Source organism: Callithrix jacchus, chromosome 1 (genome assembly GCF_049354715.1).
Source record: "Callithrix jacchus isolate 240 chromosome 1, calJac240_pri, whole genome shotgun sequence".
NCBI lineage: Eukaryota > Metazoa > Chordata > Mammalia > Primates > Cebidae > Callithrix > Callithrix jacchus.
The window spans coordinates 173,864,955-173,890,866 of record NC_133502.1 but is presented as its reverse complement, the minus strand read 5'-3'; the positions used below and the strand labels follow the sequence as shown (position 1 = coordinate 173,890,866).

Here is a 25,912-nt window from a genome sequence, read left to right as displayed (position 1 = left end):
AAAAAAAAGAAAAAAGAAATATCCTTGAATTTCCATAGGTTGAATGGATACCTACTGAAGGTAAGATTAAAATTTTATTTAACTAAATTAATTGAACAATGTCATAGATGTTAACTTATAAACTATACTTAAAATTAAACAATTATCGACCAGGCATGGTGGCTGATATCTGTAATCCTAGCATGCTGGAACGCTGAGACAGTAGGATCGCTTGAGGCCAGGAGTTCAAGACCAGTCTCGGGAACACAGCAAGAGCTCGTCTCTACAACAATAAAAACCGGGCATGGCAGTGTGCCCCTGCAGCCCAGCTACTTGGGAGGCTGAGGTGGAAAGAATGCTTGAGCCCAGGAGTTTGAGCCATAATCATACCACTGCACTGCACCACTGCACATCCAGCCTGGGCAACACAGTGAGACATTGACTCAAAAATTTAAAAGTTATACAACTATTGCTGATTCATATTTCGATGGATTTCAAAGTTATACAACTATTTAAAAATTTTAAAAGTTATACAACTACTGCTAATTCATATTTCTATGGATTTAATCTAGTGACAATTTTTTAAAAATAAACTTTTTGAAATAAAACAATCTTAATAGCTCTGATTCTCTTTATGTGGCATCTGTGGGAGTTAATCATCTTTAATGACATCTTTTCAATGCTGCTGATCCAATACTGTAGCTAATTAAAAGAACATTTAATTTAGACATCACCTAAAAACAAGATTTAATAAAGAGAGCAGTTAGGCTCACTAATACTTCAGCAGAATTTTCTATAAACTGTATTTATTCTTACTTTGTCAAATTTTCCAAGGCTGCTCTTTGTTCGGGGATCTCCCTCTTCAGAGCCCGTCATTGCTAACTGCTGCAAAAGGCGGCCCACCTGCAACCCAAAGCAGTGGTAGGGACACATAAGCTATAGACAGATACTCACAAATTCCTCTCAATGAAAGCAACCATATCTATTATTTTCTAAAAATCTGCTTCATAATATTATCCATTCTACCTGAGCAGGCATATGAAATAGTATCCCCAATAAAATGCATACCTTAGATCATCAGCTTTTACTATTTTTAGATTGAGAGTTACAGAGAGAATGTAGAAATTTTTGCTTTAATTTCTCTTTAACACATAGATATCAACAATAGGGGGGAAAAAGTACAGGTTGGATGTGGTGGCTCACACCTGTAATGCCAACACTTTGGGAAACCAAAGTGGTTGGATCACCTGAGGTCAGGAGTTCAAGACTGGCCTGGTCAACATGGCAAAACCCCATCTTTACTAAAAATACAAAAATTAGTCAGGCATGGTGGCACAGGCCTGTGGTCCTAGCTACTCAGGAGGCTGAGGCAGGAGAATCACTTGAACATGGGAGGAAGGGGTTGCAGTGAGCTGAGATCGTGCCACTCACTCCAGCCTGGGTAACAGAGCGAGACTCCATCTCGGAAAAAAAAAAAAGTACAATACATTTGTTTCTGATATTTTCCATTTCATGTGTTTAGAGCCTGACTCACTCATAAATTACCTCAAGTTAATACTAATAACATTACCCTAGAGAGTTCACAAAGCACTCAAGGTAGAATTTTTTTCCTAGATTTAGAAGCAAATGATTTCTATGGAACACAAGCTAGTTTAGTAAAGTAAATACTAATTCATAGAAAAAGTACCTTACTAGCAAAAGTAAGTTGTTACTATACTCTCTTTAAAGGCTGATGATGAAAGTCATTACAGCATCCTCTTCTTAATATCTGGGACAAGCCCCCTTTTTACTATTTTGAAAATAATGTAAATCAATCTCTACTGGAATAACAAAAAATAAAACTACAAATATATTACCTACCATAAGAATGAATTTGGTGTTTCATGGGCCGTGAGGCACAGTGCCTCATACCCATAATCCCAGCACTTTGAGAGGTCAAGGTGGGAGGATTACAAGGCCAGGAGTTCAAGACCAGCCTAGGCAACACACCAAGACCCTGTCTCTACAAAAGCATGTTTTAAATGAGCCAGGTGTGGTGGTATAAACCTACAGTCCCAGCTACTCAGGAGGGTGAGGCAGGAGGGTCACTTGAGCCCAGGAGGTAAAAGGCTACAGTGAGCTGAGATGGCACTACTGCAGTACAGCCTGGGTAACAGAGTAAAACTGTCTCAAAAAAAAGAAATAATTAGTTTCATGGATGATAAGGTGTTAAAAATCTTGTGCTGGCTTCAGAAGCACATATACTAAAATTGGGACTCTACAAGAGAAGATTAGCATGGGCCCTGTGCAAGGATGACATACAAATTTGTGAAGAGTTCCATACTATAAATTTTTTAATTTAGAAAATGTTTTAAAAAGTTAAAAATTTTATTTCAGGCATTTCTGTATAGTAAATTGCTAAACATCCCAAGGTGATGTAACTGATCATAAAAAAAGAGTTAATCATTTTTTTGGATTAAAAAAAATTTTTTTTTGAGGCGGAGTTTCACTCTTACTGCCCAGGCTGGAGTGCAACGGTGTGATCTCGGCTCACTGCAACCTCCTCCTCCCAGGTTCAAGCAATTCACCTGCCTCAGCCTCCTGAGTAGCTGGGATTATAGGCAGGTGGCACCACGCCTGGCTAATTTTGTATTTTTAGTAGAGACAGTGTTTCTCCATGTTGGTCAGGCTGGTCTCAAACTCCCAACCTCAGGAGATCCACCCACCTCAGCCTCCCAAAGTGCTGGGATTACAGGTGTGAACCACCACACCCAGCCAATTTTTTATTTTTTTTAACAGACACAGGGCAGGGGGGTCTATGTTGCCAAAGCTGGTTGGGAACTCCTGGCCTCAAACGATCTGCCCACCTTGGACTCCCAAAGTGCTGGGATTACAGGTGACAGCCACTACACCCACCCTGAGCTAATCATTTTTTAAAAAGCACCCAAAAATAGTCTACTGTTAATAAATCCGAGTTCTTCACAGTATATCTGAGGGATATGATTAAAAGAGTTTATGAAGAAATACCCTAAGTTCAGTCATTCAGATGATTGCAAAAAAGTGCTAATATAGATCCAAAAATCCTCTTTCTGAAATTCTTAGAAGAGTTTCAGATTTCAGAATTTAGAGATTTTAGAAAGGTAATATAGTATATATATATATATATATATATATATATATATATATATACACAATATGTTCAATATATAGATGGCATTTTGTAATCAAATGCATTAACATTTCTGCAACAAAACATGAGTATTCACTAGCACTACATGGAATAACAATTATAAATATAGCCAGGCCTGGTAGCAGGCGACTGTAATCTCAGCTACTCAGTAAGCTAAGGCAGGAGAATCACTTGAACCCAGGAGGCGGAGGTTGCAATGAGCCAAGATTGCACCATTGCACTCCAGCCTAGGCAACAAGAGTGAAACTCCGTCTAAAAAAAGAAAAAAAAAAAAAAAAAAAAAATAGGTGGCTCAAGCCTGTAATCCCAGCACTTTAGGAGGCCGAGGTGGGCAGATCACAAGGTTAGGAGATCGAGATCATCCTGGCCAACACTGTAACCCCGTCTCTACTAAAAATACAAAAAATTAACTGAGCGTGGTGGCACACACCTATAGTCCCAGCTACTCAGGAGGCTGAGGCAGGAGAATCGCTTGAACCCACTGCACTCCAACTTGGTGACAGAGCGAGACTCCATCTCAAAAAAATAAACAAATAAAAATTTAAACTAAAAAAACTGTGAATAGCCTCATGTTAGTTCAGCACAGGTTTTGCTACCAAATAAAGTAGAGAAGACACTCAGGTTTTATTCATTTTGGGTTCTGAAATTATAGAAAAAGAATGGTGGACTTGTTCTAGAAAAATTTAATCAACTCTATATTCAAATGTGTGAGGATTCCATTTAAAAACAACCACAAAAGGTTTTGTGACTTCAATAATTTTAAATCCCAGTATTATTGCTTTTATTTAATAAGATGCAAATATCTAGGACTGGTTGAGAAAAAGTAGTAAGAATATATTAATTGTCACCATATTATTTGTTCCCACCCCCACAGCCCAATCAACTGATTTTAAATGCCACATTCATGAAAACAGCAAAAGCATACCTGCATCAGATTAAATCGTGCCACCTCATTAATAGGAGCATCAGAAATTATTCCATACTGTTCTGGATTGACAACTGCAGGACAAATGAAGCAGGCCAGCAGGAGATCAGTACACATTGCCCTGACCTCCCCAACTTCTAGCCTATCTACACAGGAGAGGGTTTTGTACATCTGAGACACGATCCACCTTAAACTATGTGGAAAACAATATGTGTTCTGTTTGAGATAACCAATAAATTTGTTCACCAAAGCCACTAGTTTGGCTTCATTGGACTCCACCATTTCTTGAACTTTTTGCCTGAATCTATCTGAGCCCTTCTCTCCAAAGAGTTTTTCCTGCTGAGATGGGGAGAACCTCTCAATTAGCTTATTTGGATCTGTTTCCAGGTGATCTTCATCTTCAACAAGCAGTTGCATAATTGGCTCATGTAGAGTGGCTGTGAGGAAAAGTTTGGCAGAAAACAGTCCTTCAGAAAAAAGTTTAAATAAGATGCTGAAGGCACAAGTTCCTCTCCTCAAAAGTCGCCTAGGGTTGTCACTTTCTTTAAGTTCAAATTCAATCAAGTATCGCAAAACCTGAAGGAGGTAGCTTTCATCTTCTTGCATGATGCAATTGCCATACAGGGAGGTAAAAACTGTGTAAATAACACTTTGTGTATTCTCCTGATTAAGTTTCTCTCCAGCAACCAAAGAGGAGGCAATAAGACGAGGATTTTCTCTTAATCGACTCAAGAATTCTCCATAAGCAGTCTCCTGAAATCCCAATTGTTTATACCCATCAACAAATTGTGTATCTTCCAAAATCTTGGCATGTTGGCAACATTCAGCAGGGGAAGCTTCAGCACTAAAAAAAATGAGCAAACAAGTAAAATAATAGTATTAATAACACATACACTATATCCAAACATGGATATGTGAGTTGATTATAGTCCCAACAAAGGTCACTCTAAACTGCTAAAATTTTTTAGATCAACAGCATCTCAATGAGTAAAGGAAGATAAAACTAAAAAGTACAAAGGACAATTTCCTCGTATCAAATCAGGATCAATGAAAAGTATCAGGGCTGAGCACTGTGGCTCAAGCCTTGTAATCCCAGCACTTTGGGAGGACAAGGCGGGCAGACCACTTGAGGCCAGGAGGTCAAGACCAGCCGGGCCAACATGGCGTAACTCCCATCTCTTCTAAAAACACAGAAGTTAGCCAGGCATGGTGGCAGGCACCTATAATCCCAACTACTTAGAAGGCTGAAGCAGGAGAATCGCTTGAACCCAGAAGGCAGAGGTTGCAGTGAGCTGAGATCATACCACCACATGCCAGCCTGGGCAACAGAGCAAGACTCTGTTCTGAAGAAAAAAGAAAGAAAGAAAATTATCAGTTTGTCTATCCTAACAACTACTGTCAAGAGCTGCACTCTTTTTTTTTTTTTTTTTGAGATGTAGTTTCACTCTTATTACCCAGGCTGGAGTACAATGGCGCGATCTCGGCTCACCACAACCTCAGCCTCCTGGGTTCAGGCAATTCTCCTGCCTCAGCCTCCTGAGTAGCTGGGATTACAGACACACACCACCACGCCCAGCTAATTTTTTGTATTTTCAGTAGAGATGGGGTTTCACCATGTTGACTAGGATGGTCTCAATCTCTTGACCTCGTGATCCACCCGCCTCGGCCTCCCAAAGTGCTGGGATTACAGGCGTGAGCCACCGCGCCCAGCCCAAGAGCTGCACTCTTATGGACTAAATTAAAATTAGCTACCGGCCACAGTGGCTCACACCTGTAATCCCAGCACTTTGGGAGGTCAAAGTGGGAAGATTACTAGAACCCAGGAGTTTGAAACCAGCCTGGAAAACATGATGAAACCTCATCTCTATAAAAAAAAATACAAAAAAGAATTGGTAAAATACAACTATATTTAGCTGAAAAAAAAAAAGTAGCTAGATGTGGTGGCGTGTGCCTGTAGTCCCAGCACTCAGGAGGCTAAGGTGGGAGAATTGCTTGAGGTCAGGGGGTTGAGACAGCAGTGACCCAAGATCGCACCATTGCATTCCAGCCTGGGCAACAGAGCCAGATCCTGTCTGGGGGAAAAAAAAAATCAGCTACAGTTAAATTGCTTATTCACAGACATAAGAAAGTTTATAAATATTCAAGTACTAAAAAATAATGAAAATGGCCGGGCGCTGTGACTCATGCCTGTAATCCCAGCACTTTGGGAGGCTGAGGCAAGCAGATCACAAGCTCAGGAGTTTAAGACCAGCCTGGCCAATATGGTGAAACCCCAATCTCCACTAAAAATAAAAACATTAGCCAGGCATGGTGGTAGGTACCTGTAGTCCCAGCTACTCAGGAGGATAAGGCAAGAGAATTGTTTGAACCCAAGAGGCAGAGGTTGCACTGAGCCAAGGTTGTCCCACTGCACTCCACCCTGGGCAACAGAGCGAGACTCCATCATTCATTCATAAATAAATAAATCGAAATTTAAAATAATAATAGAAGTAAAAATGAAGTCAAAAGCAACATGCCAGTATGCAATGACCTGCAGAATCACATCCTTTAACCAGGCTTTTAGCTTCTGGAAACAAATCCAAACGAAATGAGCCTAAAAGATGGGGGTAAAAAAACACAATGCCCACAGCAGCACTGTTCTTTATTTTTTTTTCAACTTATTTTTATTGAGGTAAAATACAGTAAAGTGCACAAATATCAAGCATTCACCTTAAACAATTTTTACACATATATGCACCCAGTAATCTCAGATTAAGACATCAAACATTTTAAATACCCCAGAATGCTTCCACATGCCCTTTCCCAATCAATACCACCCTCTCAAGCCCAACAAGTAAACATTATTCTGATTTCTGTTATCAAAGATCAGTCCTGCCTCTTTTTGAACTTCATACAAATAGAATTATACATAAGGTATTCTTTTGAGTCTGGCTTATATTCTCAACAGCACTAATATTCTTAGAGTTATTCTTACTGTTCTTCTGGCCGGGCGCGGTGGCTCATGCCTGTAATCCTAGCACTTTGGGAAGCCAAGGAGGGTGGATTGCCTGAGCTCAGGAGTTTGAAACCAGCATAGGGAGCACAATGAAACCCTGTTTCTACTAAAAATATAAAAGATTAGCTGGGCATGGCAGCATGCACCTGTAATCCCAGCTACTCCGGAAGCTGAGACAGGAGAATTGCCCGAACCCAGGAGGTGGAGGTTGCAGTGAGCCAAGATCACACCATTGCATTCCAGCCTGGGCAACAGAGGGAGACTCAGTTTCAAAAAAAAAAAAAAATTGTTCTTCTTAGGTACAATAAAATATGTGGTTTCTAAACCTGAAAAATAGCTATATAGTATCAAAACAAGAAAATCTATAAATTAAATAACAGGAGAAAAGCAGAACAGATAATTTATTCTCTACAACAATAACATTTTATATAGACAAAGACACAAAACCAACTGGTGTGATATAAAACGTCAAGGCTTAAGTTATAATTTTCTATAGCAGTGCCTAAGTTAGTTAATAATCAAAATAAACTGTATTTATAATACAAAAACTCACCTTAACATTGATTTAAATTATCTTAAACCATGTACTTTGTTGGAAACGAATTCATTTATTTATAGTTATTTATTTATTTACAGAATCATAGTGGTTCACAGAATTTAAAACCTGAAAATCATTTCTTTACCTGGTTATAATAAGCCGATCCAAATTGATTCTCTGTTGCTTTGCAATCCAAGCTGTACGATACAACTTTTCAGCTGTCTTAAGTACATCTGCATTGAGCCTCTGAATGAGCTGTTTCTCTGAGTTTACATATAAGCGCTCCTGCTTGAGGTGATGAGCCAGAGTATGAATGTCTAGCTTCACCATCTTCAATGTGGGAAAGGCTCAAAGGCTGATCACTAAGAGTAAAAAGACAAATATTTAAAGTTTATGTCACTTAAGTTATTTTCTAAAATCAAAACAGATAGGAGAACAGATTAAGAATTAGGTTATATTTGGCTGGGCACGGTGGCTCACACCTGTAATTCCAACACTTAGGGAGGCCCAAGGCGGGCAGATCACAAGGTCAAGAAATCAAGACCATCCTGGCCAACATGGTGAAACCTCGTCTCTACTAAAATAAAAAAAATTAGCGGGGCATGGTGGCACGAGCCTATAGTCCCAGCTACTCAGCAGGCTGAGACAGGAATCACTTAAACCCAGGAGGCAGAGGCTGCAGTGAGCCGAGATCACACCACTGCACTCCAGCCTGTTAAAGAGAATAACTGGAGACTCCGTCTCAAAAAAAATAATAATAATAATTAGGTTATGTTTGATACCACTTTTAACTCTAATTTTCAAATAATCTGCATGTTTTTATTACAAAAGTATTATAGGTTTGGTATAGAAAAACTGGCAAATACAGGTTAAGCAAAAAGAAAACAAAGTTTACTGCTAAGGCTACTGCTCAGAGATAGTTGTTGTAAATCCTGTGTATATCCTCAAATCCAATGCCTGTTAACCCCAGAGTTATCCTTCACTGTGCTCTTTCAAATCACAATAAAAACATCCTGTCAATTCTATCTTCAAAATATATCTAAAATCAGACTACTTATTCCCACCTCCATTGCTAATCACATCAAGTCTCACTAGGTCTATAATCACCACATCCTAAGTGATCTCCCTGCTTCCTTTCTGGTACTTCTAGAGTCTGTTCTCTACATAGCATAGTGAATTAAACTTAAGTCAGATCACTTTATTCCCCTACTAGAAACCATCCAAAGGCTTTATTTCATGACAGAATGAAATCTGAAGGTACTACATGATCTATCCCTGGCTACTTCTCCAATTTCCTCTCCTACAATCCTATCCTAGTTCACACAGCTCCAGACACATCTGCCTTCCTGCCGTCCCTTGAACAGGCCAAGCACGTCCCTCTCTCAAAGTGTCTACATTTGATGACCTCTCTGTCCAGAAGGTCTCTTTATTCTTCCAGATAGCAGCAAGGCTAGTGCCTTCATTCCATTCAGATTTCTTGACTCAAATGTCTATTTAGAAAGGCCTTCTCAGATAATTCCTTCTAAAATAGAAAATATAACTTCCTAATGCCTCTTCTGGCCTTTTAAAAAAGCAATGCCCCTATCTAGCATTATATTACAGATATATACCTGCATGTTAATCATGATTATGAGGCTTCCCCACTAGAAGGTAGATGCCAACAGGGCCAAGCCTTGTTTGTTTTGTTCACTCACAGCTGTAATTTCAGGGACTGAGAGAAGGCCTGGTTCACAGCAGGAGTTGAATAAATATTTGCCAAAGGGATAAATGAAATCTCACTAGTCTTGTTTATCTAGTAGCTAAACAAACTGATACAAATATCACACATATTTTAAAGCATTATTATTTAAGCTATGCCCTTGAGCCTAGAATTTGTGCCAGATCACAAATGTGAAATCAACAATAAAAATACCTGTGGCACAGATGACAGAACATAATACCTGTGTGTCCAGGAAGCAGACAATCATCAAGTTAGCAAAAAATTTCTTGGTCTGGTATAGTGGCTCATGCCTGTAATCCCAGCATTTTGGAAGGTCAAGGCGGGTGGCTCATTTGAGGTAAGAAGTTCGAGACCAGCCTGGTCAACATGGCGAGACCCTGTCTCTACTAAAAATACAAAAATTCAGCTGGGCACAGTGGCTCAGGCCTGTAATCCCAGCACTTTGGGAGGCCATGGCAGGCGGATCACAAGGTAAGGAGTTTAAGACCAGACTGGCCAACATGGTGAAATCCTGTCTCTACTAAAAAATACAAAAATTAGCTGGGCATGGTGGCTCGTGCCTGTAATCCCAGATACTTGGGAGGCTGAGGTAGGAGAATTGCTTGAACCAGGACCTGGGAGGTGAAGGTTGCAGTGAGCCAAGATCGCTCCACTGCACTCCAGCCTGGCCTACAAAGCAAGACTAGATCTAAAAAAAAAAAAAAAAAAAAAAATTATTCTCTGAGCATGGTGGCAGGCACCTGTAGTCCCAGCTAGTCCAAGGCTGAAACAGGAGAAACTTGAACCCAGGAGGCAAGAGGTTGCAGTGAGCCGAAAATGCGCCACTGCCCTCCAGCCTGGACAACAGAGTGAGACTCTGTCTCAAAAAAAAAAAAAAAGAAGAAGAAGAAGAAATGAAACATTTAACCATTTAAAATTTTGAAGCTGGGCATGGTAGCTCATGTCTGTAATCCCAAACTTTGGGAGGCTGAGGTGGGTGGATCACCTGAAGTCAGGAGTTAAGAGACCAGCTTGGCCAACATGGTGAAACTTCATCTCCACTAAAAATACAAAAAATTAGCTAGTCGTGGTGGCAGGTGCCTGTAATCCCAGTTATTTGGGAGACTGAAGCAGGAGAATCACTTGAACCTGGAGGTAGAGGCTGTAGTGAGCCGAGGTCACACCATCGCACTCCAAACTGGAAACCAAGAGTTAGATTCCATCTCAAAAAAAAAAAAATTTTTTTTTTTATTTCTGCAATTTTAAACTTTCTTTTCTTATTTGAATGAATTGATGACTAGGAAATTTTCAGGTATTACTGTGAAACCTGAATTTAATTGCTTTAAAAAAAAACCACTTTCTTGTACCTTATTGATTCCCTAGCAAACCATGCAAAGCTGCTATTCTCAATCTCCTACACTGTTGGAGATTGCTTTCCATATTGCTTTCCTCTGAAAAGATATTAGTATGTCCAGTTCGCCAAGATGATTTCCTCTTGAATTAGTCGCAAAAGCATGTGTGTACATTTTTTTAAATGGTGGCATAAATATATTTATTCTTATTAATTCAGTCTACAGAAAATGCATGTATGACTTTATTGACTTTCATGTGGGAACTCAAACATCCTCTAGGGGGCTCTAAGTCCACAGGCTAAGAACAGAATCATGTTTAATTATGAGAAGTATCGTAGTTAATGGAAGCAGTACTGAAATGGGTTGTTAAAAACCTATATTCAACCCAGCATGGTGGCTCACACCTATAATCCCAGCACATTGGGAGGGTGAGGCAACCACCTCAGGCCAGGAGTTTAAAACCAGCCTGGCCAACATGGTAAAACCCCATCTCTACTAAAAATACAAAGAAAATTAGCCAGGTGTGGTGGTGGGTACCTGTAATCCCAGCTACTCCGGAAGCTGAGGCAGAGGACTGCTTGAACCCAGGAGGCGGAAGCTGCAGTGAGCCAAGATCCCGCCAGTGCGCTCGAGCCTGGGTGACAGACTTAGACTCTGTCTCAAAAAAAAAAAAAAAAAAAAAAAAAGTACCCATTTCTTCTATTGAAATTTAAATATAAGCAGGCTTACTGGCCGGGCACAGTGGCTCATGCCTGTCATTCCAGGACTCTGGAGGCCAAGGCGGGCGGATCACAAGGTCAGGAGTTTGAGACCAGCCTGGTCAACATGATAAAACCCCATCTCTATTAAAAATACAAAAAATAGGCCGGGCGCATTGGCTCACACCTGTAATCCTAGCACTTTGGGAGGCCAAGGTGGGTGGATCACCTGAGGTCAGGAGTTCAAGACCAGCCTGGCCTTCATGGTGAAACCCAATCTTTTTTTTTTTTGAGACGGAGTTTTGCTCATTACCCAGGCTGGAGTGCAATGGTGCAATCTCGGCTTACCGCAACCTCCACCTCCTGGGTTCAAGCAATTCTCCTGCCTCAGCCACCCGAGTAGCTGGGACTACAGGCACGTGCCACCATGCCCAGCTAATTTTTGTATTTTTAGTAGAGATGGGGTTTCACCACGTTGACCAGGATGGTCTTGATCTCTTGACCTCGTGATCCACCCGCCTCAGCCTCCCAAAGTGCTGGGATTATAGGCGTGAGCCACTGCACCCAGCCAAAACCCAATCTTTTAAAAAAAAAAAAAAAAAAAAGTAGCTGATGTGGTGGCAGGCACCTGTAATCCCAGTTACTCAGGAGGCTGAAGCAGAAGAATCATTTGAACCTGGGAGGCAGAAATTGCAGTGAGCTTAGATGGTGCCATTGCACTCCTGCCTGGGCAACAAGGGGAGACTCTGTCTCAAAAAAAAAAAAAAAAGGCAGGTTTACCACACCAATATTAATGTTCAAATAAATTTCTCTGTAATTGTAGCAGTGATTCTTGGGACTTTTTTTTTTTTTTTTTTTTTTTTGAGACAGAGTCTCACTCTGTTGCCCAGGCTGGACTATACTGCCACAATCAGGGCTCACTGCAGCCTTGAAATCCTGGGCTCAAGTGACCCTCCAACATCAGTCTCCTGAGCCAGGTGTGGCGGCACATGCCTGGGACTACAGGTGTGAGCCACCAGGCCTGGGTAGACCTTTTTTTTTTCCTAACTCCAACAAATTTAAATTCACTTGTATTGCCATATCACATTAAGGAAATTTGTTGCATCTCAAAAAAGTTAGGCTGGGCACTGTGGTTCACACCTATAATCCCAGAGCTTTGGGAGGCTGAAGTGGATGGATTATCTGAGGTCAGGAGTTTGGCCAGCCTGGCCAACATGGTGAAACCCTGTCTCTACTAAAAATACAAAAATTAGCCGGGCGTGGTGGTGCACACCTGTAGTCCCAGCTACTTGAGAGGCTGAAGTGGGAGGATCGGATGAACCTGGGAGATGGAGTTTGCAGTGAGCCAAGATCATGCCACTGAACTCCAGCCCGGGCAATAGAGCGAGAGCCTGACTCAAAAACACACACATAAAAAAAAGTTATTGAGAGTACCTACTTTAGAGTTTTGCATAGACGTTTGTATATATTTTCATAACAACCCTCGCTGCTACAAAGATAAAGGAAATGTAGAAAATCAACAAATAATTGTTAAAATTTATACATTCTTTGACAAAATCAATGATGAATTTTTTTAAATATTCAGGTGAATTCTAATATGTATTTGCCTACAAGATTTCCTGGTCTTGTAGTTATATTGCTACAATAGGAGAAAAAGGCAAGAGAAACTGTTATAAATTAAAAACAACTAAAACAACATAATGAAATTCAATGCATGAGTCTTCATTGGCTCTTATTTAGGGAGAAAGAGAAAAGCCACTTTAGGGACAACTGGAAAAATTTTAATATGGACTGGATATCAGAAGATATTAGAAAAGTATTGTTAATTATTATTAGGTGTGATATTGGTATTGTGATTACACAGAAAAACATACTGCTTTTAAGAGATGCATGCTCAGGGCGGGCGCGGTGGCTCACGCCTATAATCCCAGCACTTTGGGAGGCCGAGGCGGGTGAATCACGAGGTCAAGAGATCGAGACCATCCTGGTCAACATGGTAAAACCCCATCTCTACTAAAAATACAAAAATTAGCTGGGCATGGTGTGCGCCTGTAGTCCCAGCTACTCGGGAGGCTGGGGCAGGAGAATTCCTTGAATCCAGAAGGCGGAGGTTGCGGTGAGCCGAGATCGTGCCATTGCACTCCAGTCTGGGTAACAACAGCGAAACTCCATCTCAAAAAAAAAAAAAAAAAAAGAGATGCATGCTCATGTATATAGTTAGAAATAAAGTGTTAGGGCTGGGCACAGTGGCTCAGGCCTGTAACTCCAGCACTTTGGTAGTCCGAGGCGGGTGGATCACTTGAAGTTAGGAATTCAAGACCAGCCTGGCCAACATGGTGAGACCCCATCTCTATTAAAAATACAAAAATGAGCCAGCAATGGTGACATGCACCTGTAATCTCAGCTACTTGAAAGGGTGAGGCAAGAAAATCGCTTGAACCTGAGAGGTGGAGGTTGTTGTGAGCCAAGATCGTGCCAGTACACTCTAGCCTGGGTGACAAAGCAAGACCCTCGAAAGAGTGAAGGAAGGATGGAGGGAAGGAGGGAAGGAAGAAGGGAAGGAAGGAAGGAAGGAAGGAAGGAAGGAAGGAAGGAAGGAAGGAAGGAAGGAAGGAGGGAGAGGATGTCTGCAGCTTGTACATGGTTCAGCAAAAACATAAAGTTTTTTTTTTTTTTTTTTTGAGACAGAGTTTCGCTCTTGTTACCCAGGCTGGAGTGCAATGGCACAATCTCGGCTCACTGCAACCTCTGCCTCCTGGGTTCAGGCAATTCTCCTGCCTCAGTCTCCTGAGTAGCTGGGATTACAGGCATACGCCACCATGCCCAGCTAATTTTTTGTATTTTTAGTAGAGACGGGGTTTCATCATGTTGACCAGGATGGTCTCGATCTCTTAACCTCGTGATCCACCCGCCTCGGCCTCCCAAAGTGCTGGGATTATAGGCTTGCGTCACCGCGCCCAGCCAAGTTTTTTTAATATAGTAAAATAGAAACCGCTGAACTGAGATGGTAGGTATGTGGTGATCACTGTGCTATCTTCCAATGGTTTTTGTCTGTTAGAAATTTTTCATAATTAAAAAATTGGGGGAAATACTTTAGAAATTCTTAATTGTGCCTTTTTTGCTGCTTAATTCAATATAATTGAACAAATATATGACTGAGTTTTGCTGGAGCCTAGCCAAATCCCCTAATCTCAACAAGTGCACAACCTAATTACAACTGAAATATTGTTCAAGATAGAAAGGGAACATAAAAGGCTGGGCACAGCTGGGCGTGGTGACTCACGCCTGTAATCCCAGTACTTTGGGAGGCTGAGGCAAGTGGATCATCACCTGAGGTTAGGAGTTCGAGACCAGCCTGACCAATATGGTGAAACCCCATCTTTAAAAAATTTAAAAAATAAAAAATAAAAATAAAAGGCTTGGCACAGTGGCTCAGGCCTATAATCCCAGCACTTTGGGAGGCTCAGACAGCCAGATCATCTAAGGTCAGGAGTTTGAGACCAGCCTGCCTAACACGGTTTCTACTAAAAATATAAAAAATTAGCCAGGTTGGTGGCTCATGCCTGTAATCCCAGCTACTCAGGAGGCTGAGGCAGGAGAACCGCTTGAACCCGGGAGGCGGAGGTCACAGTGAGCTGAGGTTGTGCCATTGCACTCCAGCTTGGGCAATAAGAGCGAAACTCCGTCTCAAAAAAGAACATAAAATGTTTTCAATGACATAGCAAAATAGGAGCCAATTCATGCAATTTAGAAATTAAAATCTTCAGCCAGGCGCGGTGGCTCAAGCCTGTAATCACAGCACTTTGGGAGGCCGAGGTGGGTGGATCACAAGGTCAAGAGATCGAGACCTTCCTGGTCAACATGGTGAAACCCCGTCTCTACTAAAAATATAAAAAATTAGCTGGGCATGGTGGCGCATGCCTGTAATCCCAGCTACTCAGGAAGCTGAGGCAGGAGAATTGCCTGAACCCAGGAGGCGGAGGTTGTGGTGAGCCGAGATCACGCCATTGCACTCCAGACTAGGTAATAAGAGCGAAACACCGTCTCAAAAAAAAAAAAAAGAAAGAAAGAAATTAAAATCTTCAAATATAACTTCACTTTAAAAAATTAACATGAGGCTAGGTGTGGTGGCTCACACCTGTAATCCCCAGCAATCTGAGCAGCTGAGGCAGGCAGATGACATGAGCTCAGGAGTTCAAGATCAGCTTGGCCAACATGGAGAAACCCCATCTCTACTAAAAATACAAAAATTAGCTGGGTGTGGTACCGCACACCTGAACCCAGCTACTTGGAAGGATGAGGTGGGAGGATCACTTGAACCCAAGAGGCAGAGGCTGCAATTAGCTGAGATTACATCACTGCTCTCCAGCCTGGGTGGGTGACAGAGCCAGACCCTGTCTTAAAAAAAAAAAACAACACAATTGAGGAAAAGGGTTTGATAATTTTAAAATTATACCGATTTGTCTGCTTTTCTAAGATACCTCTATAATATCAGAGAAGTTAAGGGTCACCAGGAATAGCTTAAATAAAATTTAGACATGAATTAACTAAAAGTAGGAAAAAAAAAATTTTTTTTTTGAAACGGGGTTGCACCATGTTGGCCAGGCTGGTCTCGAACTCGTGACCTCAGGTGATCCACCTGCTTCAGCCTCCCAAAGTGTTGGGATTACAGACATGAGCCACCGCACATGGCCAGAAAATTTTTACAATACTGAAGATAACAGAAAAGTACAGACATTAGGAAATAAATTAGTTTGCTTCCTGAAAAGTAACAATAACAATATGAACATCAAACTAACAATAATAGTATTAATATCAAACTAAAATTTATTTAGGACTTACGTCAAGTACTCTGCTATTTTTTTTCTAATTGAACTCTTATAGCCCTGTGACAGGTATACTCTCATTATCCTCATTTGACAGTTGAGAAAAGAACTGACGTATCTAGTAAGTATCTAAGTCAAAATTCAAACAAACTCAGTTCTGACTCAAAAGAAGCACTTGCTCTCAATCAACTAATCTAAATATTTTGTCAGTAACACCTACTTTAATTTTTAGTTCTGTTAAAAATTTACTCTTTAGGCCGGGTGCAGTAGCTCACTCCTGTAATCCCAGCATTTTGGGAGGCCCAAGGCGGGCAGATTACAATGTCAAGAGATTGAGACCATCTGGCAAACATGACGAAACCCCGTCTCTACTAAAAACACAAAAATTAGTTAGGCATGGTGGAGCATGCCTGTAGTCCCAGCTACTCAGGAGGCTGAGGTAAAAGAATCACTTGAACCCAGGAGGCAGAGTTTGCAGTGAGCTGAGATTGCACCACTGAACTCCAGCCTGGTGACAGAGTTAAGACTCAGTCTCAAAAAAAAAAAAAAAAAAATTACTCCTTAAAGTTCCTGTTACTTATCGGTTTTTATAGAACTTTTATTTGGCTTCTGGTGTCATCTACTTCATTTGAGTTTACACCCAAATACAACACAAAGCATAGTGTCTCCAACCCTTATCTTTTGACTGAGCTTAAATTCTTTATTTCCTGTATCTGCAAAACATCTGAACATTAAGACGGAATTTCAGAATTGAAAAGTCTATTAAAAGCCATTTCTCTCAGCACCATAGAAAAGTTTAAAAAAAAAAAAAAAAAGCCATTTGGCTAGGCACAGTGGTTCACACATGTAATCCCAGCACTTTGGGAGGCCAAGGAGGGTGATCGCCTGGGGTCAGGAGTTCAAAACCAGCCTGGCCAACACTGTGAAACCCTGTCTCCACTAAAAATATAAAAATTGGCCGGGCACAGTGGCTCAGGCCTCTAATCCCAGCACTCTGGGAGACCAAGGCAGGCAGATCACAAGGTCAATAAATCAAGACCATCCTGGACAACATGGTGAAACTCTGTCTCTACTAAAAACACAAAAATTACCTGGGCAAGGCAGTGTGTTCCTGTAGTCCCAGGTACTCAGGAGGCTGAGGCAGGAGAATCACTTTAACATGGGAGGCGGAGGTTGCAATGAGCCGAGATCATGCCATTGCACTCCAGCCTGGGCGACAAGAGCAAAACTCTGTCTCAAAAAAAAAAAAAAAAACTAATTTCTCTACTTTAATTCAACAAATATTTCTGAAATGTATTCAGAAATAAAGGCACTGTAGGCCGGGCACGGTGGCTCAAGCCTGTAATCCCAGCACTTCGGGAGGCCGAGGCGGGTGGATCACGAGGTCAAAAGATCGAGACCATCCTGGTCAACATGGTGAAACCTCGTCTCTACTAAAAATACAAAAAAATTAGCTGGGCATGGTGGCGCATGCCTGTAATCCCAGCTACTCAGGAGGCTGAGGCAGGAGAATTGCCTGAACCCAGGAGGAAGAGGTTGCGATGAGCAGAGATCGAGCCATTGCACTCCAGCCTGGGTAACAAGAGCGAAACTCTGTCTCAAAAAAAAAAAAAAAAAGGCACTGTATTTACACTGACAGTACAGAACAAAACAGACATAACCTCTGTCCTCATAAAGTTTAGTCAACTGTGAAGCTAAGAACAAGTAAATTACAAGTCACTACAAGTATGATAAAAGAAGACCTAAGAGTCCAACCACCCAAGATTCAATATCTCCCAAACAGAGCATTATAATTTCCCTTCTAAAACCAGTATCTGTTTCAGACCTATTTCTGCATTGCACAAACAGGCTCCTAGACTGCAAAGTCAGGAATCATCCTCTTCCTCAGCAAGGCCTGTCACCAAGTTCTACTCTCACATTGGTCCTTTCCTTTGGAATTGCTCTGCAAATAACCAACTTCAATACCATAAATCCATGACAACAGCGGAAAAATTTTCTAACATTGTTCCTATACTTCAAGTTTCTTCTCTCTCCAACCTATCCTACACTGACAGATTGGTATTTCCAAAGCAACACTAAATATAATCCTTTCCAATCCCTCCAAAATTCCTTTTGAAAGCCATTAATTATTTCCCAATAGTGTCAGAATATATTAAAACATCTACAGAAGTCAGGAGAGTCTGTGTGCTCAATTAAGATTCCCCTGGATTAATTCCTCATCCTTCCAGTGTCAGAAATCAAATGGAAGCCCCAGAAAACACTGCTTGTATTTGGCAAGAAGATCCCCTCCTCTCCATTCCCTCAGCCCTTATAGCCAATTCCATCAAAATCTACCCTGGCCAACCAGGAGTGGTGGTTCACGCCTATAATCCCAGAACTGTGGGAGGCCAAGGCAGGGGATCAGTTGAGGTCAGGAGTTCAAGACACCCTGGCCAAGACGGTGAAACCCTTCTACTAAAAATGCAAAAATCAGCAGAGCATGGTGGTAGACACCTGTTATCCCAGCTACTCGGGAGGCTGAGGCAAGAGAATCGCTTGAACCCAGGAGGTGGAGGTGGAGGTGGCAGTGAGCTGAGATCCGCATCACTGCACTCCAGCCTGAACAACAGGGCAAAGTTGTCTCAAAAAAAACAAAACAAAACAAAAAAAACTACCCTGGACCACCAAGTCTTAGTTTAGTCTGCCCTTTATTTCTGCTTGTGTCAATCACAAGAAGATAGAACTTCCAGGTCATTCTTTATACTGCAGAACCAAATTTCTACATAGCTTTGTGTTTCTTTCGTTGTTGTTGTCTTACAGTTTTGTTTTGTTTTGTTTGCTGAGACAGGGTCTCGCTGTCATCAAGGCAGAGTGCAGTGGCAATGATCATGGCTCACTGCAGCCTCTATCTCCTGGACTCAAGCAATCCTCCCACCTCAGCCTCCTGAGTAGTTAATTTTTAAAATGTTCTTTTTGTGGAGACAGAGTCCCACTATGTTGCCCAGGTCTCAAACTCCTGGGCTCAGGCAATCCTCCCACCTCAACCTCTAAAGGTGCTGGGATAACAGGTGTTGAGTCACCAAGCCTGGCACCTGGATAGCTTTGTACATTGCCTCTTCCAACCTCACCTCCTGCTCCTCCTTACCTCGTCAATCCTTTTCACAGTGGTTCCAGGTACACAAGTTCAATTACCAGAAAATCTGTAACTTGAACCTTTTCTGAAGACGTTCTCTTTACCTTCTTGCCTTAACTAAAACCCAGCTTTCCCATGGGAACATAACTTCCTCTACAGGCCTCTCAGGTAAGGTTGTTGTCTCTCCCATTCCTTTCACACTTTCACACCACTCTTCCTTCCTCCACCATTAAAAACCCTAACTTTTCAACACTGGATATTTCTGGTAAGAAAGAAAAATAATTATTTAAAAAAAGAAATAAATAAAAATAAATTTAAAACCCCAGCTTTGAATCTCATTTCATTTAACCACACCAGCTATCACCCTCCCCTTTTTGCAGGCACATACTATAGTCTTTCCAACACCACACAACTACAACAATAATTTGACCAAACACCAGGATTTTCAAGCCACTGATCTTACCACCTTTTTAACTAACCTTCACTTCCTGTTTTTGCCTCCCTCCTTACCTAGCTAGCATAAATGCCATGGTCAATGATTATAACCACTTCCTTGCATGCACCCTCAATCTGCCCTCCTCACTAGACTAAACTGCAATCCCAGTTAAATTCAATGTTCTCCCTCATCCACACATGTAGATGGGAAAACAAACACACATGACAACATTAGCATCCTTTTTTTTTTCCTGAAATGGTGTCTTTCTCTGTCATCTACGCTAGAGTGCAGTGGCATAATCACAGCTCACTGCAGCCACAACTTCCCAGGCTTTTCTTCTATTTTTTTGAGAGACAAGGTCTCCCTATGTTGCCTACACTGGTCCCAAACTCCTGGGCTTAAGTGAACCTCTTGCCTTGGCATCCCAAAGTGCTGGGATTTACAGGCATGAGCCATTGTGCCAGTCTTTTTTATTTTTCTCTGAGACAGGGTCTTGCTGTTGCCCAGGATGGAGTGTAGTAAGTAAAGTGATCATGGCTCAATGCAGCCTTGACCTCCCAGGCTCAAGCAATCCTTCCACCTCAGCCTCCAGAGTAGCTGGGACCACAGGCACATGCCACTACACCCAGGTGACTTTTAATTTTTATTTTGTACAGATGGGGTTTCATTATGTTGCCTAGGCTGGTCTCAAACTCCTGGGCTCAAGTGACGCTCCTGCCTTGGCCTCCCAAAATGCTGAGATTACAAGTGTGAGCCACCATGCCTGGCTATTATCACTTTAACCTCATTATCACAAACCCCAGATGGACGCTTACTGCTGTGGCACATGCACACTCTATTTTCCCAGTCCATCCCCCACTGTCCCACCCTCCAAGGCAACTAATTCATACAATGTCCTCTTCTCAAACCTCCAACACCTCTTCCCTTATGCTTATTGACCTCCTTGCTTTTGTCTTCACTGAGAAAACTGAAGCAACGAGAGAGATTTTCCACAAGCTCACAGTATCATACTTACATTGACTTATCTACATTTGTGCTCTTTCTACTTGCTTTCTTTTACTTTGAATGAACTGCTTTTCTACTGGTCAGTGCCAATCCTCACTTGAACAATGGCTTCCTCCCTTCATATCTACTTAAAAACATTACTAAAGAAATCCCAACCACCCGGCCAGGCACAGTGGCTCACGCCTGTAATCCCAGCAGTTTGGGAGGCCAAGGTGGGCGCATCACAATGTCTAGAGTTCAAGACCAGTCTGGACAATATGGTGCAACCCTGTCTCTACTAAAAACACACAAAAAATTAGCCAGGTGTGGCGGCTCATGCCTGTAATCCCAGCTACTAGGGAGGCTGAGGTAAGAGAATTGCTTGAACCTGGGAGGAGGAGGTTGCAGTGAGCCAAGATTGCACCATTACACTCCAGCCAGGGCAACAAAGCAAGACTCCATCTAAACAAAAAAAAAAAAGAAGGAAATCCCAACCACCCTATCCCCACATTCATATTTTTCTCTCTATTGGATCATTTTTACCAACATATACACTTACTGTCATCTTTCATCTTATACAAAAAGAAATCTCTCTACTTCACTTCCCCTTTCAACTTCCATCCCATTTTTTCTCCTTCCCTTTACAGCAAAACTCCTTCAAAGAGGTGTCTTGCCTCTCATCAATTCCTGAACTCACTCTCATCAGTTTTGCTCCACTATTCAAAACTACTAGTGTTCAACAGTAAATACATTACTAAATCCATGGTACACATCGTTCCTCCTCTTCCTGACCTAACAGAAGCATCTGAGACGGCTGACCTCTCTCCTCTTTAAGAAACTTTCTTTGACTTCTAGGACACCACATTCTCATGGTTTTGCTCCTGTCTCCTTTGTTAGTTCCCCTATTTCCCTAATTCTGAAACAGTGGATAAATTACCCCAAGGCTCAATCTTCAGCCCTTTCTCTTTTCTATCTAAACTTACTTCCTAGGCAATCTCATTGAGTCTCATGGCTTTTTAAGTACCATGAAAGTGCTAACAGTTCCCAAATTAATATCTCCAGTCTGTGCCTTTCCCGTGGATACAGATCCAAATATGCAACTGCCTAGTCAACATCTCCCTTGGGTTGTATAACAAGCATCTCAAAATTAAAACATGTCCAAAACTGATCTCACCTTCCCCCAAAAATACCTCCTTCCCTGCCCGCAAAAAGAGCGCCTTTCCCATCTCAATCAATGGCAATTCCAACCTGCCAAATGTTCAGCCCCAAAACTCTCTCATTCTTTACTCCTTTCTCTCTCTTAAATCCGATACTTATTCCATACCAAATCCTGATGTGTATCTTCAAAACACATTCAGAATCTATCTACTCCTAAACACTTTTACTTTGGTCCATCCTGGACCAAAGTACCATATATCTCACCTGGATTACTGCAATAGTTTCCTAACTAACCTTGCTTCAGTCTTTGCTCCTAGTGTACTATGAACACAGCGGCTGGAGTGAGCCTGTAAAACATGAGTCAGCTGGGCACGGTGGCTCATGCCTGTAATCCCAGCACTTTGGGAGGCCAAGGCGGGCAGATCACAAGGTAAGAAGCTTGAGACCAGCCTGGCCAACATAGTGAAACCCCATCTCTATTAAAAATATAAAAAATTAGCTGGGCATGGTGGCATATACCTTTAATCCCAGCTACTCGGGAGGCTGAGGCAGGAGAATCACTGGAACCCAGGAGATGAGGTTGCAGTGAGCCAAGATTATGCCATTGCACTCCAGCCTGGGTGACAGAGCAAGACAAGTCTTGCTCTGTCTCAAAAAATAAGAAACAAACATGAGTCAAATCACATGGCTCCTATGTTCAAAATCCTCCAAATGTTTGTCTTAGCTCTCCATTATCTGCCCCTCACCACCTTACCTCACACCTCCTATTACCAGGAGACCATATAATTCATCACTCAAATCTGGACTCTACTTGGAGTGAAAGTAGGCACTATCAATAACTTCAAGACAACAAACATAAACAAGAACATACAGTCACTCTATTACTCTCTCCCTCATCCATTCTGCTCCATCTGTATTGTCAGACATGCCAGACATACTTCTACCTCAGTACCTTTGTACTTGCACACCACCCCAGACCTCTTATACCCTTTAGGTCTTTACTAAAGTATCATCTTTTTCAGTGAGCTTGGTCACCCTACGTAAGATTTCAGCCTCTACTATGCCACACACTTCCCCTGTTTTGTTTTTTATCCTTAGCACTGAGCATACTATATATTTTATTTATTTATCTCACATGTTGATCATCTCTATAAGAAAATGTAAACTCTGTAAGAAGAGAGAGTTTTGCTTAATTAGTTCTCTAGAGTCATCTGCACTGACCAAAACAGAGCCTGTCACATCACAAGACTTCAGTATATACTTCCTAAATGACTGTAAAAATGGGCCAGGTCTGGTGGCTCACGCTTGTAATCTCAACACTTTGGGAAGCTGAGGCAGGAGGATCATGTGACCCCAGGAATTCAAGACCACCTGGGCAACTGACTCCTGTCTCTTAAAAAAAAAATGAAAAGGAGGTATTTCAACGACATACTACTTGCTTTCTTTGAAGTCTCTTATTAGAGACTTCAAAACAAAAGGTAGAAATAACACAGAACAAGAATATAGTCCTTTGCTAGATGGGAAGAGAAGACGTGAACAGTATGAAATTGTCATTAAATATTAACTAAGGCCAGGTGTGGTGGTGCACACCTGTAATCCCAGCACTTTGGGAAACCAAGGCAGATGGATCACCTGAGGTCAGGAATTCAAGACCAGCCTTACCAACATGGTAAAACCAGGTCTCTACTAAAAATATAAAAATTACCCAGACATGGTGGTGCAGGCCTGGAATCCCAGCTACCTGGGAGGGTGAGGCAGGAGAATCACTTGAATCCGGGAAACAGAGGTTGCAGTGAGCCACAATTACACCACTGCACTCCAGCCTGGGCAACAGAGCGAGACTCCATCTCAAAAAAATAATTATCTAAAATAAACACACTGTACTGAAAACATTAAAAATAACATCTGGAAGTTTCATATAAGACTTAAAGTAGGCTGGACGTGGTGGCTCACACCTGTAATCCCGAGCATTTTGGGAGGCCAAGGCAAGCAGATCACTTGAGGTCAGGAGTTCGAGATGAGCCTGGCCAACATGGTGAAACTACATCTCTACTAAAAATACAAAAACTAGCTGGATGTGGTGTCGTGTGCCTGTAATCCCAACTACTCAGAAGGCTGAGGCAGGAGAATTGTTTGAACCTGGGAGGCAGAGGCTGCAGTGAGCCGTGATCACACCATTGCACTCCAGCCTGGGTGACAAAGCAAGACTCCATCTCAAAAAATAAATTAAATAAATAAGTAAAAGACTTAAAGTAGAAACAAAGGTACAAAGGTGCTCACAATTTTCAGTTATTCTTTACCCCTCAGAGATAATTTCCAAACTCCTTAGCTTAATATACAAAGCACAATCTTGCTTCAACCCACCCCTCCAATCCTAATTTATACTATTTCCCAAAATAAACTCTCCTACTCCTCCCAAATTGGCCTGCCCATTTTTATTTTATTTTTTATATTTGAGACAAGGTCTTGCTCTGTCACCAGGCTGGAGTGCAATGACGCTATCATGGCTCTGTGCCTCCCCAGCTCAAGCAATCCTCCTACTACATGCATGAATCACCATGCCCAGCTAATTTTAGCATTTTTTTTTGTAAAGACAGGGTTTAGCCATGTTGCCCAAACTGGTCTCAAACTCCTGGGCTCAAGTAATCTACCTGCTTTGGCCTCCCAAAATGCTAGGATTACAGGCATGAGCCACTGCACCCAGCCCATTTTTATTTTCAGTTCATTGTCATGTTTATATTTGTATCTGGCCCCCTCTTATGTAGACATTCTAATTTCCAAGACTTGGCTTAATAAAACCTTCCTTTCCAACCATACAGTATGCACCTGGTAATAAATTTCTACTCTGAACTCCTGAAGCATTGATCTGAAACTTTTTTTTTTTAAGACGAAGTTTCACTCTTGTTGCCCAGGCTGGAATGCAATGGCACAATCTTGACTCACTGCAAACCTCCACCTCCTGGGTTCAATTGATTCTCCTGCCTCAGCCTCCCAACTAACTGGGTTTACAGGCATCCACCACCACGCCTGGCTAATTTTTAGTAGAGACAGGGTTTTGCCATGTTGGCCAGGCTGGTCTCGAACTCCTGACCTCAGGTGATCCATCAGACTCAGCTTCCCAAAGTGCTAGGATTACACTCATGGGCCACCACGCCCAGCAAAACTTTTGATACCTCTAATTTGAAACCTTTTTTTGTGCTTTCATCTTTAATGTTGATATCCTGTCTTTCTGTGACCTCGAAGGCATAGGACATCTCTTAGACCTATGTACCCCCAGCCCCCAAACCATGGCCAAACATAAGCAGCTCTCAATATTTTATCTTTGCTAATATTTGCACTGTCACAAGTTCCTCTATGAATAAGAACATAGGTAAAATCAAAGAATTTAAATTAACATTAGGCATACCTAACAATAACAAATATAATTTTTTTTCCCTGAAATTCATGAGCAGTTTCTAAGTTAGATAGTTTCTTTTTGCAGTTAAAAAACAACAACAACAACAAAAAAAAAACTAGACTTTGAAAATCTATAAATTCAAGAGCTAGCCAGGAGTGGTGGCTCATGCATGTGATTCCAGCACTTTGGGAAGCTGAGGCAGGCAGACTGCTTAAGCCCAGGAGTTCAAGATCAGCCAAGGCAACATGGCAAAACTCTATCACTATCAAAAAACAAAACACAAAGAAAACAACAACAACAACAACAACAACAAAAAATTAGCTGGGCATGGTGGCACACACCTGTAATCCCAGCTACTCAAGAGGCTGCGGTGGAAGGATTCCTTGAGCCCAGGAGGCAGAGGCTGCAGTGAGCTATAATCGCACCACTGCACTCCAGCCTGGGTGACAGAGCAAGGTCTTGTCTCAAAAAATATATATTAATATATATATGGCCAGATGAAGTGGCTCACATCTATGGTCCCAGCACTTTGGGAGGCCAAGGGAGGTGGATCACTTAAGTCCAGGATTTCAAGACCAGCCTGGGAAACATGGCAAAACCCTGTCTCTACAGAGAACAAAAAAATTATCTGAGTGTGACTGGGC

At 41.7% G+C, this 25,912-nt stretch overlaps 1 protein-coding gene and 1 non-coding gene across 33 annotated transcripts in view; one reads left to right on the top strand and one right to left on the bottom strand.

Annotated features, from left to right (window-relative positions):
* GAPVD1 (GTPase activating protein and VPS9 domains 1) overlaps window positions 1-25,912 on the bottom strand; it is a 105,125-nt gene that overhangs the window by 62,352 nt on the left and 16,861 nt on the right. For all 32 annotated transcript variants that reach the window (XM_009002943.5, XM_078326844.1, XM_078326828.1 and 29 more), the window contains 3 exons: window positions 7,752-7,968; window positions 4,074-4,917; window positions 796-882 (listed from right to left, as the gene is read on the bottom strand). In XM_009002943.5, coding sequence (XP_009001191.1) covers window positions 796-882; window positions 4,074-4,917; window positions 7,752-7,936 — 1,116 coding nt within the window. In that variant the 5' untranslated portion in view covers window positions 7,937-7,968. The remainder of the gene's footprint in view (window positions 1-795; window positions 883-4,073; window positions 4,918-7,751; window positions 7,969-25,912) is intronic.
* Window positions 2,199-2,306, top strand: LOC118148271 (U6 spliceosomal RNA). The gene has a single exon (XR_004735025.1). It is a non-coding gene; the product is annotated as a U6 spliceosomal RNA (small nuclear RNA).